Raw genomic sequence first — 21876 nt, 5'->3', positions numbered from 1 at the left:
TTTTAGGGTCTTCGGAATTACTTCTCCCGCCGACTCCGGGCGTATTTGTTGTCATCCTCTGGTGTTTTTAGAAGAGTTCGTGCTCTCCATTTTTATTCCCGTTGGCTCGCTCGGGAAGTGGATTTCAGTCGCAATGCGTAGCCTCCCCGAAGGATGATTCCGTGGTCGGCTGGTGGAAGGGTGGTTTTTAAATTTTCCTATTTTTTTTCTGGTGGGGGCGGTTTGTATCGGAGTTTTTATTTTAAGGGGGAGGTAAGGGATGAACGGCTCCGTGTCCCATGTGCGGGGATATTGATTTATCGGGGGAGCGGGGAGACGGTGAAGAGGGGGGAGGGGTATGGAAAAATGGTGAGGAAAGGAGCGATTGGGATGTGTAGGGGAGGGTGAGGGAAGAGGAATTCTTGACAGTCCGCTGCCCGTTCTCCCCCCCCAAGCACCTTGGAAATTGAGGACCTGGTTCTCTCCCGGAGCAGGGAAGCCAGCACCAGAATCCTCTCGGGTACCATGGTGTTGTAGCGTTCATTTTGATTTCACGTAGAGTGTAAAGTTTGTCTTTGTCACAAATACAATGGCAGCATGCTACTTTGAATGTACTCTTCGGAGTGGCGAATCTAATAACTACTTTCCATAGTTTACCGAAGACCGTAATTGAAGGAAACACAAAAGGGGAAGAACTACAGAGGAAGAATCAACTACGAGAAGCAGGTGATGGAAAATGTCAATGTAACGAGCTATGAGGGGACGAAGTGATTAAAAGGGAACAGGATGCAGATGGGAGATCTGCTGTGGGTCACTCCTCGAGGTTTTTAACTCATGGTGATTATGGTAGTCAGTCGGTTTTGTTTCTCTATTTGAGTAGGCATATTTAAAATGAATCACGGGATGCAATTCTCACTCTCTTCAATGTGGATTATAAACGAGAATTTTCTTCTCCAATGCTTGTACATGATTTTATCAGCTAGTAAGAACAAAATAAATTGTCCCAATCAGTTAAATGAGTTGTTACCAGTTCTTTGACTCTTTACGGTCGCTACCGTTTCAGTTCTCAGCCATGCCTAGGCAGAGCATGCAACACGTTACCCGGCTATGGGTCATATCTATAGGACTAAATAGTAGTTAGATGTAACATAGCTGTGCCATGCATTAATCCCTCCCTGAGGTTGAAATCCATTTCGACATTTTACTATCGTACACACCAGCGTTTTTGCTGCCGCAATGCTGACCTTGTTTTCCACCATAATGGTAACATCACGCAGCCCGGTGGATAGTGCTATGATTCAAAAGACGTGAGTTCAAATGCCGTCTATGGGATGGGCGTTGTGTGGCCCAAAGGTTTTTTAATAGTTTAATATGCCCTGCGAAGTAGCCTCAGCCGTCGAAGGACTTCTAAAACCAGGTACTGAATCATCTACAATTACGTGTGAAAGTAAAGAGCAGAGGGGGATGGCAATCTAATTTAAGAGAGAAATTTTGGCGTGACGAATATACAGGTATGCGACCCTGTATATAAATTATGCCAACTACTTGGTACGTGTACCTTGGACCGCTTTGAGAAGTTTCTTATTTTCTAGTTTTTATAGTTTATTGTTTAGAGTATTATTGATTCCTATTTTAAAAAATAACTTGTGTTGCTCTCCATTGGCATTTCAGTTGAATTATTTAAGTTGAGCAATTTATTTCTGAAGTATCGGTTGGCCAAATCACGGTTCCAGGCTGACTTTCACGAAGAAAATGTTGATATTTTGTGAATGCACAAGATATGCAACTAATTTTATTTATTTGGTTTATTTATTCAGTCAAGTAATGTTTTTTTTAATATGAGTTCCCTGTTTAGTATAATTTTATTTGCAAAGTTTCCAGACAGCGTTTCACGGGCTAGATTTAACGATTTTAAGGAACTGATCAGTCCTCCAGGTCGTATTTAAGGTGACATTGCTGTAGTCTCTCCAATGGTGTGAAATCAGTTGCAAGCGTCAATGGAAAGAGGTGTTGAACGGGGGAGATTCATAGGAATGAATTTGAAGATAATGTCTTAGAAATGTTTCTGTCTCTTGTCGTAGACGTGAAAAGAAGTCCTTTGGTTTTAGTATGAGTTTCACAACTTGTACTTGCTTCGTTTTATTGCTACAAATCTGCACGAAATATGCTAAATCTAAATAGAATTTTGCCCGGATAACACATTATGGATTTTTTTAATCTGATCTAATTACGTGAAATCACTTTCACTTACCCATGGAAATGCTCTTATACCACGACCGGCATTGTTACGTGGTAACATCATCAGGTGTTGTGGTGCTACCATGTTACGATCCAATCCGTCTAATAAAAGTGTTTCCATGTTACTCCTCCAAAGTTAAATCATGAAGGAATGCCAGAGAGTAGAGCCTGCGAGAGTTTCGTTTTTTTGAACGTCATTACTGTCACGAACTATGACACGATTTTCTCTTACATAGGTGTTTACGGATTCGTGATGGGACCTGGAATCACCTCATTTCGGGTTTCGTGTCGCGAAAGAATGTATATGATGGAACATTTGTCACTGATCGCGGTAATTACCATTACGTCGGCGCGTATGAAGTTCCATGACCGAACTCCTGTACTCTACACAGGGACTGACAAGAGCGAGGTGGAAAAGATTCCCATCTTTTAGGTCGCTTCTACAAACAATGCGTAATGAAGCCCAAATTTTTAATTAGCTTTCCCTCTAATTGCCAGCCGGATGGATCTAGTGGGTCCCGCCGTCCACAACGGTAACGTATCCCGTCTCGGTGCTGTGCAAACTCTGTGGTGTTTGGCCTCTTGGAAGCCTGATGATAAGGCAGTAGTGTCTTATCGGGATACTAATGCCTCGCGAGAGATGTCCACGAAGCAAAACAAAAGTAATAATTTGCGCTCGTGGAAAACACCCATGACACATTCCTGTTAAATGTGCCGGAAGGTGCTGACGACTGATAGACTTGGCCCGATATTGCTCAGCCACGGTCTCCGGATTAAATAACATTTTCCGCGCCGCAAGTGAATTCTTTTGATCATCGTACGGAGAATACATCTTTCCTATAACATCAAGTACCCGGGCGTGAAATGGACTTTTTTGAACGTGTTCTGGACGGGAAATGAGTCACTTCCTGGCAACCACCGCCAAAACAATGCACCAGTGCGTGCACGTTTTGTTAGTCATTGCTTGTTGTTTATATTCCTTGTTCCACGGTAATAGTTCGCTGAGCATTCATAATTTTTCGTTTAATTTTATCCTATTTAAAAAATAAAAGTCTTAAACTGCAAAGTTTTCATACCGCGTTTTTCTATTACTCTCTTGATATTTTTTTATCAGAAGATGAACAACTTTCGAAATGTTGTGTATTATTAAAAGTTTCCGTTCCGCGTATAATAGGCTACTTTTTGCACGCCTAAAGTCTGGTTCGACTCCCGATCTTTTACTTGTGATATATTCGTTCACGTTCATTGCAATCGCTTGCAGGCTTTATCTCTTTTAAAACATTAAGTCAGAAATAATGGCCAGAAGAACTCTAGAAAGATAAATCGAATTAAATCTAAAATGTTTATCGTCAAATTTTGTTTTTTTCGAGTACGATAAAGCGAGAAATGTTTCAAGATTACCTACAATTCAACGCCCTTAGCAAGCCAGGGCATTGTTGAAGACTATTGGGGAAACGCCCGTAAAGAATTAATGGAGAAATAAATTTTGATTTATTTTTCACACCTAGCGTTACTTTCTTTATTTATTTATGGACAAAATTGATAACTCAGTGTTATTTAAAATCATCCTAATTTGATAATAAAAGTGTACGTAAACTGATGATCCTGGTATTTCTTGATACCAATTTGGTTGATTTGAAGGAACTCTTGAGGCTTAATTTTAAATGTTTTATCACCAAATCACTTCATAAAGTTTGATCACTTATTACACAATCGAAATGTACAGCGAATTACGCTGTTAAAACTTTTTACTACATTGCTATTACTGAGATGCAAACAGTTTCGATGTATGGTATTATAATAATAAGTATCTCATTTTTTTATAAACCTATCGTTGTTTTGTGAATGGAGTCAACTGTTGCTAAGATATATAAATTCATAACAGGTGAAATGCCTGCATTGTTTTGAGGAGGGATCGCATATATTAACCTAGATGTTGCTGCACCATAATTGACAGTTCTTTATGCAGCAAGAGATGAGAATTTGCATAAGACATGCATTTCTAATGAAACTTAATTCAAATTGTACTTTTCCAGTGAGTTGACTTTTTTGATTTCCACTTTACCATGTCAGTTGATGTAGTTATCAAAACATGTGGAGAGAGTGATCAAAACCATGGTGTTGGGAGTGAAATAACACGTTTGCTGATTGTTTTCACTAGCAACTTGGGAGTAAGAAAAGGTGTTCCCAAAATACTAAAGGCTCTCCCAAACAGCCAATGGAGTTACCGAGAGAGTGAAGCCTTGATAAATGGAACTGGGTTTGCCCGATGATGGCATTATTCTTAGATAAATAAAAAAAGTAGCCTCTGTATTATTTTACGCCAAAAATGTTTTCGGCCACACAACACATTGACCTTGGGCGTGGAGTCTTGTGGACGGCAAAGTAGTTTAACGGGGTCGCGATTACCTTTATAAATGCACACAAGAAGTATTTATAAATAATTGACGAAAATGGTTCAGATTTTGTGAAATCAACCTGTCTTTCCCAAAGGAAACGCAATTGAACTCCGTTTATTCCTCATTTGTATCAATATCCTCGATTTTAAAATAGCCAGTAACATTTTGTCGCTTCCTGATGACACATCGAGAACTGAGGCGTATAGTGATTCAAAGTGATATCATAAAAAACTCGAGAAACACGGCGTCTGGAAAAAAACAAGTAAATAGACCAAATGCACTCACACACAACCAGGAAGTGCGTGGAAGGGAAGGGTGAGGAAAGCTTTTGGGGTTAAGTTCAAAGAAAATGGATGGGGAGATATGTGAATACTGTGACGGAGGGGAAATTTTTTTTAAACGATCAGAGGAAAAGAATTAACATTTGGGAGGCGTGGGAGCGGACTTTTTTAAATCTAAAGAATGATTTAGCGTAGTTTTGATGTTTTTTACATTTAACTGCGGTTTAATTACGCTAAATACCCTTTCACTTTAGAGCTAACACCCCCTCAGATGACGTAACTTTAAATAAAACCCTTTCCGAATAATGTCTTGCAACATTTTATGTAGTATTACCTTGTGAGAAATGGATGAAAGTCACTTGATCCTTCTTTATGTCTGTCTGGACATCAATATGTTCGCTGTTTTCGGAAGTCCAGGTACACGACGTATGTTAAGAGTTAAATTTGTGAAACCGGGTCTGGAGTAAAACGTCGTAACCTCTTTTTGAAATACCGAGATAAAGTTTATTCATGTTGCAATGAATACAGCTTCAACGCCTGAGTCAGTTAAATGGATGAGGTTGTGCCGTTGATTAATTCGATCTTATTTGTAGTACTCATTCTTCACGTGTGCATGGTGAACTCGGTCAGGACTGGAATAATTGCAGATCTCTTCGTTTGCCAGGAATTTTACCTACGCCTATTACAATTTGTCGCGATAAAGTTGTAATTTTAGCATAACATAGGAAAGAAAAAAAATCAGGCATGGGTTGTGCCGTCTTCCAAATCGCCCGGGAGTATTTGTTAGGCCCATAGGCTTCTAAGTAATTTAATATATGCTGTAAATTTGGTAAGAATATCCGTATTCTGGGATATTGGATCGAAACTTTTTGAGACACCAACAACTTGGGGCAAAAACCCATCAAAATTAGACGAGAGTGCACGAATCAGGTGTTTCAGCTGCACCATGGTCATGGATGTTACTATGGGTGGCCTACTGATTGAAGGTAGATTTGAGATGGTCGCTAGCCATTTCTACATATTTTGCGGAATCCTGAGCGAGTTCTTCTCTCTTATTTGCCCTACATTTTTCTTTCTCAGTTCTTCTTACTTTCCGTTAACCTTTTTTCCGTCCAAAAAGCATATTCTTTCCTCTGCCCCGCTTGCCTTAACATTATCCCTTTTGTCACGGCCCACAGAATCCCATCACCTCTCAATATATCCTCCATTCACCTTCTCCGAATTTCACCAAGCAACCACCATTTTCTCCACCTGATGTTAAGCGAATTATTTGTCTTTCTGTCTCTCTTTGCACAAGTTATTTTATGCATTATTGCCAATTATACTCTCACAACTCTAAGGCCTCTACGTATAAGACATCAATTTCTTATTTAGCCATGGCTACGTGCATGCGAAATTCCGGCTATTGGTGCAGTTATTTCATTTGAATAGTGAAATATGTGCATATCAAAATCATCCTTTTTGTATTTGCGATAGGGTTCGTCGTGACCTCATAAATTGCGGAAGCTCTCCTTCTTTTTTATTGCTACTCACGGTAGTCAAAATCTCCCCTCTTATTCAGAATGCATTACGGCGCCAAAGACGAATTTGACCTTGTCTGACTTTGACTGAGGCATGATTACAGAGGCTTGGTACGCCTTATCATCGATAAAAGGGGGACTAGAAAATGTTTGCAGAGCTAGCGAGCGTGTATGAGTAAATAAATTTAAGAAAAATATAATCTCCAGCGCCAAAAAAATCATCAATAGACAACTCAAGTCCCCTATAGTCTCTTTTACCATCTCACCATGTACCTAAGGTCACGTACCTACGAAGCATTGGTGAAGAAGCGTGTTGACCAGCTTTGTGTGATATCTTCAGCGACCCGGATAGACAGCAACGGAAAGGAATTATTTGTGTGCAAAAAATTGCTTGATATTCTCTACTAACTTCAGAATTTTTTTGTTTATTACTAATTTATAAATATGTCATTTTCCCTAGCTTATTATCGGTAAATTGTTTTATTCAAGAAAATTCTGTGGATCGGGAAACCCCTGAATACGATATGACAATTATTCTAATGCTCCCTGTTTGTATGTGTGCTCTGCTGGTATTCTAATGATGGTATTTAGTAACCTAATGTGCAATATTGGGATACAGTTGCTAAAAAGACTTTATAATATTTTATTAAATGTATATGCTAAAATAAAAGGACAAACACGCAAGCCCCAGGAAGAGGAAAAATCCCCAAGGTGGGAATCTAACCCGCCACCTTTATAGTAGCAGGCAAAGGAATTATCCCACCACCACCATACTATAAGTATTAATCTGATCATATGGAATGAGAAATTGAATACATTTGTTAGGAATGGGACTAAAAATATGGTGAACAAAATTGACACACCGTAAGATAAACTTTACTGAAGGTCATATTAATCTCGACTTCCTTTCACTTTAAAAATATTAGTTACACTGTTTTTATAGCCTTCGTACTACACATTTATTCCTAAAATTCGTTTAAAAATTTTTAATCGTTCTGTATTTTTTCAATCATCCTTTCCAACCTATAAATTTGTGGAAAGCTGTTTTTAAAGAAATAAAAATTTCTTTGACTTTTGCCTCGGACTAATTATGTAAAATTTCTCATTTCCAAAATATTTCTGTTAATCGTAAGCCACTACTATGGCCCGGTGCACAAAACGGAATTTCTTGTACAATGTCCGCGATTTAAGAATATGTGCAGCCTTCTACTTTAAAGGGAGCCTTCGCACTCGATGAAATGCTGCTTGCTGCTTTTATCCAATTTTGTGCGTGAACACAGTGCACAGATTCTATTTTGGGTGAAAAAATTGAAGCAGTTTGGCACAGCAAATGTTTATGAGCCTCGATATAGAGTCAGTCTAGCATGCGACACGGCTCGCAAACGGCACATGGGATAGAAGTGGAGTACACTATTGGGAAAGATGTTGTGTTTGATAGTTTTCCTCGTTCCGTAACATCCACATATTATTTGCTATAATAGAGTTGAACTTCTTACGCTGTTCAATGTGTGGTAGCTCAAAGATGTTACATCGAGTGCAATGGCCTTCATAATGTATCACCGATGTATGTTCAAGGAAAGCATTAATTGAAAAGTTAAGAATAGTATTGAATTTACGTCCTAGAAACTGATTGCTAACCTGTTTCCATGTGAAGCAGGTAAATAACGATCGCTGGCAAAGGGTTCGTTTCACTGCGCCAGCAGAAGCAGGTGGTCCAAAGCTGTTGGTGACGGGAAGTGTACGTATTCATTACATATGAGACAGAATACAAGCACGGATATTACATTATCTGCACAGACGTTATTGAGAATGTGCGGAGCATTGGTGAAATCAACTTTCTTATTTCTTCTTACGTTTGTATTCATCGAGTTGATAAATTAATTTCGTGTCAATTGGTAATTTATTTTTAGTCTTTGCTCAGCTTTATTTATTTAATTAGTGTTTCAACGGCTGTGGAGAAATGTTAATAATGTTCATTTTCGTTCGGTCAGGTTCAATACCAACATGAATTACATTTAACTTGATATGCTGACTTTGTCATTTTCATTATTTTCTCATAATCGATAGCGCGTCCCACGAGTACACATTTCATAGACCACGCGGTGATCCCTTGCTGCTATTTTTTCTCGAGTAGGTACCGTACCTTAAGCCAGGGTTCCTCTTTCCCTTCCCGAGAGGGCACTCAGATGATGTGGGCCGTCGGGCCTGCATAATCCAGACGCCACACCACGAAGCACCGAAGACACCGTATGGGGGACGCGACTAGGAGTAACTAAGGCATCCGTGATAGCATAGGCATATCACCACCACGGCCCTCCAACGGTATGGATTTCCATGCAAATCAGATGATGATCGGAGTTGGGCGAACTTTCTGGGTGATTTGGGCCACTTGGGGATGGCGGCGGCGTAGCTGGGATCATGCTCACCCAAGGGCCCTCGAACCCTTCCGGCAAACACCAATGTTGCCCCGCAGGGACCGGTAAAACCTTTTATCAGGCAGTCGCTGTGGACGACAAAATTTAAAATTGAGAATTTGCATGAAATATCCTAAGTGACTCACGTAAACTTCCGAAAGCCACCAAACCAGTGTAAATATAATTGGTAAAATTATATTAATGATAGTCGAGCGTTATGTTTTGGATTGACACAGACTAACCACCTTGGTATTCATTACATTGATATTCTAAATCATACCATAATGGAAGGAAACGGGAGGGAGGGGAAGAATTACAGAGTAAGGCCGAGGATTAATTATGTGCAGCCAGCGTTGGGAAATGTCGGAGCGATGAGGGTGTGAAGTAATGGGCAGGGGACGGGTTAGTTTGGGGAGCTGCTATAAAACCAATCAGCTGTGATGATGACTTGAGGATTGTTTGCTGTTATAATAGTAAGATGGTTTGAGGAATGGATGACCCATGAAAAATGTGCATTGATGCACCGGTAAGAGCAACTGTAAAAGAAGTGAGCTTCTTCTTCTTCGTTTGGTCATATTAGAAGAATGCATGGAGTTACCAAAAGCATATACTATTTGCCATACTTGTGCATGAGGGAAGAGTAAATGGCTTGAGAGGTTGGGTTAAATGGAAAAAGTCGTGATTGAATATGATATTCGGGAAAATTAGTATGAGAAGTCGCGGGAACAAAAGAGCATATAAGAAAAAAATTACAGTTATGACAGAGGTGAAAGAAGTATCTGAGGATAGGACAGCATGGATTCAATTAGTGAAATGGTTTCAGTTCCTTGCTTTAACGTAATATGATACTTTTTCACTTCGCTTACCCTTAAAGGGAACGGCGTGAAGGGTAAGTATGTTTGCGTGTACTAAAATAAACGACCGAGTTCCCAACAGGATGAATCGTCGTGTTTCTTTACTAGCCTACGAGTTCTAATAATATCGTGTAGGAATGTTCGTCATTACATATGTACTCGCTGACAATGAAACAGCACATGAATATCATTTTAGAAGACAAGGCAGTTTTATCGACATTGTCTAATCTAAATACTGAGATAAGATCTTTTCAGTTATTTTATATCTTTAATCTCCATTCCATGCAGTCTGTCGACGTACGCACGTGAACATTGAAGTTTATCGTCTTCATGACAACGTTCGCAATTTGAATTGTTAATACGATGCACCTAGTAGTTTTTTAAGGGCATGTGTGAGTCGATTGTAAAATGCCTTCAGCCATCATTCGAAATGATTGGATCTCTTGAGATTGCGATTACTCGTTGTCTTCGAAGGCAGTTTTCTCCTTAGCCTCTTCTCCTCCCTCTTCCTCATTTCAATTTAACGTAGACCCGAATCGTTCTTCCCCCTGCATTCCAAATTTCCGGAAAACGGTCTCCTTAACCGAGGTTGAAGCGCCCCTAAAGACGTCTGCGCCTTTCGTAGAAAACGATTCAAAACCCGAAATACTGCACGGGAACGTCCCAAAGAGTGCTCCCGCGAAGGAATCATAAAAAAGCATACTTTTGTCGGTAGTTGAGTTCGTTGATTGCGCTCCTAGAATTCCCTCCCATCAATCTCGGCGATTATTCCCTGTCCAACCCGCCCACGATCCTTTCAGTTACGCCCTTTCGGATGATTTCATTCCCTGTCGCGCCATCAACATAAATTTCAAAGTGCGTCTCTACGGTTCAAGGGATAAGGGATTTCGTTTACCTGCCGCCCTCCTCTACAGCAAATGCACACGGCGCTATTTTTTTAATTTGACTCAAGTCTGTTGAAGGCATGAGTTTTTTTCCGATCGGTTTTATACCGTCCATTTCCATATTATTATTCAATTGCAATACATTCTAGATGACTGGATTTTATGTAAACAAAGTTCATAAGAAATTTAATAAATTTGAATATTAATGTGTCCTAAGCCATTGGTTCAACCCTATTTAACAATTTCGAGGTATAATTTATAAAATTTTATCTAGAGAACGTTAAACCTTAATTGTTTAGGCTGAGCGTGTTGTTCGAAATTGTTAAATGAGGTTGTACCAGTGATTCAGTCACCCCTTATTTGGTAACTACCCTATCCTTTCCCCAAACACTTTTCAAAGACCTTGGCCTTGGTTCCACATGGCATTGGTGTTATCTATGGTAATGCTCCCCTCCCCTTTGTGAATTGTGTAATTATTCCAACCCCGTTTTTCCCCCTTACCTCCTCTGCATAGCCAACCCCTGCCTACACCCCCCTCTTCCTTTCAATGTGTAAATATCACCACTCCTCTATGTTTATAGACCTCATGATAATGAAAGGGAAGTGTTGAAATAGGTTGAGTGTGAGTTTAATTAAAAGTAAAGTGTGGAATATTACAAAGTACTTTTTTTTAATTATTGCCTATAATCCGTGAGGATGTAGTATTTCAATGGGTTGAGCTCGGGGCTACTGCACTGGAGGATCAGGGTTTGACTAAGCTCAGATTTTTAGCTTGGTACCCTTAGCATTACTAGTGCTGTGTGGTTTTGAGTTGTTAATTTTCATTCTAACAGAGTTAATTCGCTTGCGATTATATTCTTCATTTTGTGCCTCCCTAATTTGAATTAATGCAATGTCCATACCTGTATATTTGCTTGAGGCAGAATTTGATTTTATAGTTTTAGGGTTGGCTTCTATGTAATCTAACCAACTGCATAAACAATTAATATGTCTCCTATAAGACCATGTACAAATTATACAGATATTTCTGGGTCAACTTGATGTTATATTTTAGTAATGTACAATTGGTAAAAATAATCAAAATGTTATACTTTCAATGGAATGATATTAAAATTTCATTTGGCCTGAATTACTGCAAGCAGTATACCTTTAGAACATTTCACATGCTTGACCGAATTCAAGATACTTATTCTTGTGATTAGTGGTGTGGTTGTGATCTTTCCTTCATTTTATCACTGGGGCAAATATGAAATGCTGCTCTCTGTTGGTATTTGCTATTCAATTTAATACATTTTAATGGTGATTCAACGTTAAAAATCATCGAAGTACCCTTAAGATTGGAAACCAGGTATTTGCTAGCCTAGTATGTTAGTCTCATTCATCCCACTGGGCGTCCATGGCTTGACCTTTTTGATTGAGAATCATTGTTATCTATGCAAACAAGTATTTACCAATTTGCAGTACAGAGATGAAATCGAAATTATGTTACTTTTTTCAATTACTAAAAATTTAATAATGAGTCCACTTTACATATTTTAAACAAAATAAAAACTCTAATATGTGAATAACGTTTGGCTACTTAGAGCCAGAAAATTTAGGAGAGTTCGAATTCATAAATAATGAACCAAGTGGATAATAAAACCATGGATTTGTTAATATTTACATATTTAAGGAAACAAATAGGGTCTCGTTCACTGTATGTAATGTATTTTTTATGCTGCTATATCAGTTATTTCCCTTGTGTTTTTGTGATTGCAGATGTTTTCACTATACTCTGTTTATTCTCTGGATGCATTTGTCATGTCTACCTCCTCTGCCAAACTTTTTCTGTCCTCCTTTTGGAGTTTCAATTCAAATCAATTCCTTCTTCATCTGCTCAGGTATAGACATCCTAGAAATCTTGAATCTCAGCAAAGGATCCGTTGGAGGAGTCGGAATTGTTTCTGGAGTTGATCCAGGCCGCCGTGCGTACAGGTTCAGAGCTTCCTTCTCCGGTGCCCGTCTGCCCACCCCCTCACCAGTGGCTGCTGCATTGAGTGCCACGGCAGATCCTGGGGGTGGCAAAGCGGTCTCGCTTGTGTTCGTCATGAGGCAGCAGCGACGTGCTCCCCTGTCGACCCTCCTCTCATTACATTCACCCGGAAGGCTTTCACCATGGTTCCAGCTGACCTCCAACCTCAGAACCAGCCGACTAGTCCTCCACTACAGAGTGCCCTCGGACAAAAAGTTGCACGTGCTTACCTTTGATCTTGCTCCGCCCTTGAGGTACCCAGGTGGTGCAGGGGGATGGACACGGCTGGCACTCGAGATCACGCCATCTCGAGTGAGGTTCTTACAGGACTGCAGGTTGGAGCAGTCCCAGCAGCTCTCTGGGCTGGCCGGTCTTCATGTTCCCAAGGATGCCCTGGTCTATTTCCGTCAAGAACCAGGACTCAAGAAAAAGTTCCTAGTAAGTACATGTACTCCTTATGTAGTTGTGGTGAAAAATCCGGATGGAAGAGATATTGATGGTCAGTGAGGTGTTATTGCCATTTAGGAGAGGAGAATTTGGTCAAGCTTGGAGGAGGAAGGATGGTAGAAGGTATTACGGTTGTGGGGAGAATGAATGAAGAGCTGGAGAAGGAAGTAATGTAGGACTAACAGAGTTTAGGTTAAGAGAAAATGATTTAGATCCCATTATGATGTGTGGTAGATTTTAGGAACTGTCCAAAACCTACCCCTAATTAGTGTAATTATTACTGATGATAATGATTGTATTAAAGTTATTTTTAGCAGTATTCTTCGAGGTTAGGGTAGGTTTTTGATATACCCTGGCACCCCATGACACTGTACTCCTAAGACCTAACTAACAAACACAAAATGTTCTTAAACCCCATACTGCATATTACTATATCCCATTCGTTAGCTCTGCATACTTTCTACCTCACTATCCCAGCTTTCTCCTTTCAATTACTGTCTTCATCATCCCTGTCAGCATCTCCTGCATCCATTTGTCATGACTTCTTTGAATTTCTCCCAACAACCTTCTCTCTTGCCCTACCATGCCTAGAACTTCATCATTTATTTAGCTGCTACACAGAGAGTAAATCATTTTGCATGTATTTTTTTGAAAATTAAGGGGATGAATATTCTTGAAATTCCACTGTCTGCTATATCCATTGAAGATTCAAGAGTATCATTGGAATAAGAAAGGGCAAGAGAGTGCATAGTTTGGAAGCCAATCAGAAGAGAATTAAAATTATTTTTCTCTTTTGGGTAGACCTATCAAATCATTTTTAAATATTTTCTTGAGTGTATACTGTTACTTTGGATTTCTTTCAGAGTTACTTTACTAATTATTATTTTTCAAATTACATTTCTTTACATTCTAACTTAACTTCTTTATGATGTTCCCAAAATTAAGTAAATGAGTGTGAAACTCATGTCTAATATCCGTAAAATTAAGAGATTCATGTCTCAAGTCTTGACAAATAATTTTTACCCTGTGAAATTCTTACACTTGTATATAAACAATGCTAATGCTTTTTTTTAATGCTTATTCTATAGTTATAGTTTCAGTCCAAGCCTATTGTCTGAGCATTGCAAGGGGTGACATTGTAGATGACAGAAGATGTGGATGGTTCAATATCTGCCATTTTCAATCATTCCCCCAGCTTTGAGCTTCCGTATTCCCGTAGCTTTAAAAGATATGGCTGACCCGTTTTGTCAATGGGCAATTTTCAAAGTTGGCTGAAGAATCCTGCTACTCACAATAACTATGATAGATAAATATCCAATCATGTGTGCTATCATTTTAGACCAAGAGTTATCTGTGTTTTAAAGCACTCAATTTCTACCCTTAGTAGTATATTTTATGGATTCAGAACAATTTAATCAAGGGTGGTGCTACTCCAATTTACCTTTCCTAGGGCACTCTGTTGACCACATCATACTAGTATTTATCCCGATACTTGATGGAACCCAATCAATTTCCATGTGGTTGGAACTAAACTTTCAGCTGAACCACTTGTTGAATCAGCTCATTTTATATGCTGATTCACTATGTATGAAATGTTACCCATTTCTTATTTATTTCAAATATATGTGCTGCTCATTGGCTGTTTTCTGCTTTAGTATATTAATAATACAACTTTACCAATTTTTTTAAGATCGAAGAATTATAATTTTTCTGGTGTATTGCTAATTGATGAGAAAAGAAAGCTTTCTAACTGGGAGGTCATTTTCTGCCCTCATTCTCATAAAAGATAATCTTAATGTAGAGCACTTAGTTTGGCTATCCCATTAGTGTGTAAGGGTGTGTTATTGACTTTGTGATAAACCGCCCTATCTTTCTGAATATAGTCTTCCTTTTTGCCTGAAATATTGTTAGAAAAAAATGTGGGTTGGACTATATTAATCCTCAAAAAATTAGCAGCCATAAATATTTGCAACAGCAGTAAGTTCAGGCAACATACAAAGCTCTCACATTATACATGTATCTGTGTTTTATTCCTAGGCACATAGGCCATAACCTCCTAATTAATTTTATTCACGCTGTAGAACTACATTTGTATGTACAGTTAAGATTATGAAATGTTGTAAGTCAAATAAGGCAGCAACATATCTGTTTATTTGTGAAAATTTTTAATCGGTTCCTGTAGTTTGACTAAAAAAATTCATGTAGATGATGAAGTTCTCATTCATTATATGTTTACATAATTCTAATACATTTGTTTATAATTTAAAGTTTTTAAAAATCCACTTAAGGGTCAAGATTTTTTTATTTCATGCTTTGATAGAATATCTTCCTCCCAGGAAGTTAATTCAAGTATTTCACTCTTTTCATAAAAGTATATAATCTATGTATCTATATGTACAAAGGTATGAGAACATCAGATATCATTTTTTTAAGTGAATTGTTATATTTGGTAATTATTTCTACAATCAGCCATTCCAGATGATTGAGGGAATAATAATTTTTTCGAAGGATACTTTTTTTAAAATTTTCTAGAGATAAAAATTATTAAATTTTAGTGATCAATTAATAGTTATTCTGAAGGACATAGCCATGATTGAAGTATGTATTACAGTGATTAAAAGTTTTTTTTTTAATGTTTGAAAAACTGATAACTTCTTTAAAATGATAAATGTGAGGTCCTTAATTTGGGATTAAAATGTTTTCCATTACTGCTGAGGTTTCAGAAATGGGGGGATTATATGAAGGTGATCTGAAAAGTTCTCTGCCTGTTGGTGAAAATGGAAACTAATTATTTGAACAAAAAAGTTTTACTTCTCTACATAATTACCTTTGATATTATTACATTTCATCCAGCGGTGTTCCGGTGCCATTATCTCATCTATGTAGTGCTCTTCCAGAACTGTTGCTCTGTACTTGTCTTTGGCCACAATCACTTCTTGATGGGACGAAAACATTGACCAGTTAGGTTTTTGGAAGAGGTAAAAGTTAGAGGTAGCCAAATCAGGGGAATAGGTTGGACATTCAAGCACTTCACAGTGCAAATCCCTCAATTTTATTATCCCTAGGACACTTTCATGGGCAGGTGCATTGTCCTGAAGGGAAATGTTTTTGTTTTCCTTTGTAAGCCAGGCCTACTTTCACATGTTTGCATCGTTTGAAGGTTAGAATAGTACAGCCCAGTTATTGTTTCACCTTTTTCAAAATAGTCAATCCACATAATTCTTTCCACATCCCAAAAAACCAATGCCATGACCTTTCCTGCCGATGATACTGTATTTTCCTTCTATCGAGCTGAAGAACCAGCCTCAATCATCAGCATGGATTGTTGTTTCAATTCTGGTGTGCAATGGCGAATCCATGTTTCATTTATTGTCACATACTGATGCAGAAAATGACTTTTTTTACATGAAGCACGCCACACAATGCTTGGAAAGTGTCTTCTGAATGCGTTTTTGATCAATAGTAAATACAAGAGACCCGATCTTGTGCGAAGCCCTGTCATGTGCAATTCCTCATGGAAAATGTAACTGATGCATTCTTTTGATATCCCTACAGAATTAGATTGCCGGTGTGGTTACACTTCTCATACGTCCTTCATATGAATCATCTTGGAGGTTTTCACAGCCACATTTAAACTTGGCCACCCATTTCTTCAAATTGAGATTGAAGGAAAAGAGTCCCCATACGCATTTACAAACAATCCTCGTATGACTTTTGGTTGGCATTAAACCTTATTTTACTAAGAATTTCATCGCTTCAAGATACTTGATTTTTTCCATTTTTAACAGCACCCACATTGCATCTGATAAAAATGACTGCCTACAGCAAACTACAATAGGGGATGGCTTGGTATTTCATACAGGTTCAAAAATCATGTGGGTAGTGCTGCCATCTATGGGGGAGGCCAAGATCTTATTAGACCATCCTTGTATGCAAGGGGGGTACTGACTATATTTAGAGAAATATAGTAATTAGTCCCTTCAAATTCTTCATTTTCCAGATTGTACTTAGGTTACCAGAGTGCACTTAGCAAACTCTCATTTTATTTTCCCAGGGTTCCATGCAAGAAGCTCGCATCCTGAAAGGAACCCTCCCAGATCGCCCATGGACATGCATGGACCATGGACCTGAGGTACATCTGCTTGAGTCAAATCGGCTCAAGAGGCAAAGCACCCGAGAGCCTCACAATGGTGATGACCGCAGCTTGAAACTATCTGGTGGCCACCAGGGGAAAGCTTCCCACCATGAACTGTCTTCTCCACTCCCGACTACTTAGCCTCAAGCTCATCTCCATGATAATGCCATTCAGGCCCCTTACCAGTGCGATATGGCATGTGCAGTGGTGAAAGATGAACTGGGTTAGCTCTGGTTATTACGTGAACTGTGAAGTGTGCGGTAAAAGTGTTTCAAAAGCTGGAACTTAATGACAATTCCTGTCATGTCCTGGTTGGAAAGAGTGGAATCCATTGTGGTGGTGGCAAAACACTTGGGAAACTGAGAAAAAAATGGAACTAAAACTTATAATTGCATTGGGAATTAGAGATATTGTGACCTTGGAGCAGCACTGTAAGTGTCGGTGCTGCATTAACAGTGTAGGTACTTGCAATTTCTCAAGAGTGATTTATAATCATTGAATTTGCAAGTTGATATATTCTCTCATTCGTCACCTGGAAAAAAGTGAATTCCTTGAAATCCATGTCTTTTGTTTCCTTCCAAACCTATGCCGAAAGTGAGGGAACAAAATTTGGCTGTGTCCACCCTCTTATCTATCTATCTCTCTCTCTCTCTCTCTTTAACTCTCCTCCTTATTGCAATGTACTTCTTATGAATGACTTGCCTAATATTTTATAATGAGTGGTGGTTAAAGTGATGACCACGTGGACCCTTCAGCATTTGGCCACGCAAAATTACCAAAGAATTAAATTGCCATTCTGAAAAAAAATTTACGTTGCCCACAAATTTGCTTGAATTTGCTGAGAGATTTGTGAATAAATTCAAATGTGTAATGCTTATGGGCTACCTTATATTTTGAAGTGAGAAGAAAGCATTTATTATTTCATAGTTAAACATTGATAGTGGTGAAGGTGAAAAAAATGATTGCTAAAAAATTTTCAAAGGGACTCCTAGATTTTTTGTTAAATTCACTCCTTGTGTAATGGCTTTTATATGAGGGACTCACCTAACATCTTGGAAATACCTGAAGTGATTAATAAAGCAAATTATATTGTCATCACCTTACATGGTGCCAAGTGGAGTTGATAAAAGTCACTCCATCATAAGTTTAATGGAATCATCCATGGACTGATTATAAACCCTCATTTAAACTTATCATTGTATAACGTCCTTTTATTGCTGAAATTGAAAAGGAGATTGCTGCTGAATTTCTGCTGAAGTTTCTGAAAAATCTTCTTTTGGTGTCTCAGGGAATATTCATTTACCTTCATGTTTTTTTATAGTTTAACAATATAAATTATTTTCATTTTTAGATAATACTTTTGCCATAAGAATACCTCCATCTAGAAGTACCAATTCATTTCCTTTGCAATTTTTTTTGCTCATTTTATTCAGTGTAGGTATTAGCTGATGATTTTTCATTTTTATTACACTTCTAATGAAGTATGCATTGCAATTTTTTGATTGCATATGTATATTAAGTAAAGTTTCGCAAATTCATGGAATGATTTCCACATTTCATTTTTATAAGAGTTGCTAGTTGAAAATGTATTGAATAATTCACTGACTTTTCGGTTCAATAGAGAAATTTATGGGCAACATAAATTTGAAGCAGTCACTTATACTGTAAAACTGTAAATTTGCACAAAAGGTATGAACAGTTAAATTGGATCAAATTTGCTCAAGTTTTTTAGCCATAATGACTAATGCAATTTTTATTCCCCTAGATGAAAATGTATGCTCTATGTTGCTTCTCAAAAATGTAGTACTTTCAATTTATATTTGATGGAAATTGCATTTACCTAATTCAGGATATAGTTATTGGCTACATTAATCCCTTTATATTAGTTTGAACTCAGGGAGGCTTTGAATCTGTTCTTGACTCATGCTAATCTCCCTAAAACACCAATGGGAAAGCTTTAATTGCTAGTTTCTCTTTATCTTGTATTTATTTCTTTCCTTCATTAACTAGGTCATGCTAGTTTTTATACCTAACCATGTACAAAATCCTTGCCATTATATTTTCCAAAATATTGTAATTGTGATTTGTTTCTCCATTATCACTATTTTTCTTAAGTTTTTATTTATCAGCAGTGTGCAGCAGTTTACACTTGTTGAACTCTTTTGTGTTTCTTTATCAGCATAATTTTCATTTGTGATATAAAACTTAAAAGACAAATATATGTATGCATCAACTGAATGATATTATTAGTTTCGTACATTGGTGAAGCATTCTGTTTTTGTACTGTTTTGTTCCCTACTATTCAAAATATTTCACTTGCCTCCTCAATATACCTTGTCATTAAAGTGATTTGCACTTTGGTAATTGAAGGGTAAGAGGTTATGATGATCGAATAGCTTGTGTTCTATTTGTTGAGGCATTACCATTGCACCTAATACAGTATAAGTGCAAATAAAATATATTGCTACCAACATGAATTAGTTTTAAAATTATTTTCCTGAGAGTATATACTTTTATGTAAATATCCTACGAGTGAAGAGTATTTTCAAATTTCTTGCAAGCAAATAGAAGTTTTTTCATTGTTAAGTGCCTATTCTTATCCGGAGGATGGAATCACAATGTTTATGCTATTGTCACATTTGAACTGACAGTTGTTTTCATTCAAATGTAAAATATGATAATAATATTATTGGTCCCAGGATTTTAAAAAGTAAAATATAGGACAAGTCAAACATCAAACAATCGGCTGTTTCAGTGTTCGGAAGACTCCAGAAACTTTTCCACTGTATAATAGCATTTACCTATCTGGCAATGCTTGAGATATTTCTTCAATCTGCTCTCTCCCTAGGAGCAGATTTAATGCCTAGTGGCAGATGGTTGAACTTATGCTTGAACTTCTAGCTGATGGCATTGACCTCGTTTGGTCTTATTAGGAATCAATGGAATGAGAGACTAGTAGCCGCTCATTTGAGTCCATTTGTGTAATACCAATGAAGGTAAAAAGAGTATCCCTCTCATGGTGATAAAGCAACATGTCAGCCAACTCTAGTGCCAGTGGGTTAAAATCCCTGCTTGTTAATTTTCAGATAGTAAAGCTTTCAATAGAGACACCCAAGTGATCCTAGTAACCGGTGAACTCATTTATTATAAAATTTCAGCTCTACAAATGGATATAAATCATAGTAAAATGACTGTATGATGCCAAGAACTAGAGTTACAAATTTGAAGGAACTAATGATTATGAACCTTCTTGAACCAAAAATATACTAACAATCAGCCAAGTACTGGATATTCAACGGTATAGAAAACATTATTAATAAACACCTAAGTATATATGTATCAGTCTACCATAATGAGCAGTCAAAAATAAATATCTAGAATTTCGAAAAATGGCAAATTATTTTGTTAAACTATGAATCACATAATTTTGTGGACTCTGTTCTCTACAGCAAAGACAAGAGGGAGAGGAAGTGAAACCTTTGATTTCAGAGTCTAATCTGTGCTGCATAACTTTTAAGTTGCCCACGTAGGATTGAAGATTACAGCCCTTATCTACACCCAGTACGCAGTATTTTTTTTGCTACACATCATGTGCTAGATGTCTTTGTACATCAATTGTTATGTGCATGTATGTATCACCAAGGGAGAATTTTGTGTTAGTGAAAGCTGCTGGGGGTGTAGTGGTAATGCATTGGGTTGTAGGCATTAGTTGGGATTGTTAGCCCAATATTGAGAGTACGTCCAAGTTCAATTACTTGGTTGAATCCATGGAGAAGGAGAATGCTATATTAAACATAGACAGGTAAGTGGGTTATAAGGAGGAAGACTTTACTTTTTAAATAGATTGAATGTATGTATGCATGCTTAATAAAAATTTGCTGTTGTCTTATTAATTTAATCAATAACTTTTAATTGACTTGTTAATTATTTGAACTCAATCTTTCGGAGGAAACATATCTTATTATTTCCTTTGACAGCATTGAGAATTAATTCAAATGAAGGAGCAAGATGGTTTTGGCCAACATAAATATAGAAACAAAAAAAAGACATGTGTACTAAACCTTTTGGTGGCACGACCACCTTCCCCTCTGAGCCAACATTTAACAGCCTCACAAAAATGCTTTTTAATGTTGTGTTCATGCATTAGTTCATTTTCTCTTGTTCACGTCTTTGTTGGTTTAGTGATAGTAGGTAAAAAGATGCATATGTTGATGCCTTTTCATGAATGTATGGCATCATTAAATAAAGAATATCATTTAAAACTAAAATTGCTCATAAATGTATCAAATATCGCTTAAGTGTTTTCAACCTAAGGTACATTTGAACAGCCGATTGTGTTCTAAGTATATAAGTAATTTAAGTACTTTTCATGGAAATTAAACAAATTTCAAAGGAATACTGGGTAAAATTTTCACTGGGATCAACACAGTTAATAGGAGCTTCCTTAATTTTGAAACAATATAGAAAAATAGCTGATGAGATCGCAAGAAAAGTGAATTTGCAGGTTTACAATTTCATTCAAAATGCAAGTCAGTTTTAGGATTTCTATGCTGAATTATGATATCAACTTGCCATCACATTTCATCACAAAAATGTTTATGTGTCTTTTGATATGAATGGAAACTCATTTTTTTAGGCCTGCTTGAATATGTTGGATATGTAACTGGTTGCAGTTTCTTCAGCTGCTTTCTCTGATTTTGTTTTTCTTATTACC

The 21876-nt window shown here is 37.5% G+C and overlaps 1 protein-coding gene across 2 annotated transcripts in view; it reads left to right on the top strand.

The window, feature by feature from the left end:
- The window catches only part of LOC139697814 (uncharacterized), a 61505-nt gene extending 41872 nt beyond the window's left edge, over positions 1-19633 (top strand). For both annotated transcript variants that reach the window (XM_071596667.1, XM_071596666.1), the window contains 2 exons: positions 12450-13018; positions 17082-19633. In XM_071596667.1, the coding sequence (XP_071452768.1) occupies positions 12450-13018; positions 17082-17303 (791 nt within the window). In that variant the 3' untranslated portion in view covers positions 17304-19633. The remainder of the gene's footprint in view (positions 1-12449; positions 13019-17081) is intronic.
- The last annotated feature ends 2243 nt before the right edge of the window (positions 19634-21876 follow it).

The sequence above is a fragment of the Hetaerina americana genome, unplaced genomic scaffold (assembly GCF_022747635.1).
Source record: "Hetaerina americana unplaced genomic scaffold, ioHetAmer1.1.p SCAF_8, whole genome shotgun sequence".
In the NCBI taxonomy this organism is placed as follows: Eukaryota; Metazoa; Arthropoda; class Insecta; order Odonata; family Calopterygidae; genus Hetaerina; species Hetaerina americana.
The sequence above is the reverse complement of the archived record's forward strand: the minus strand, read 5'-3'. Positions and strand labels throughout refer to the sequence as shown.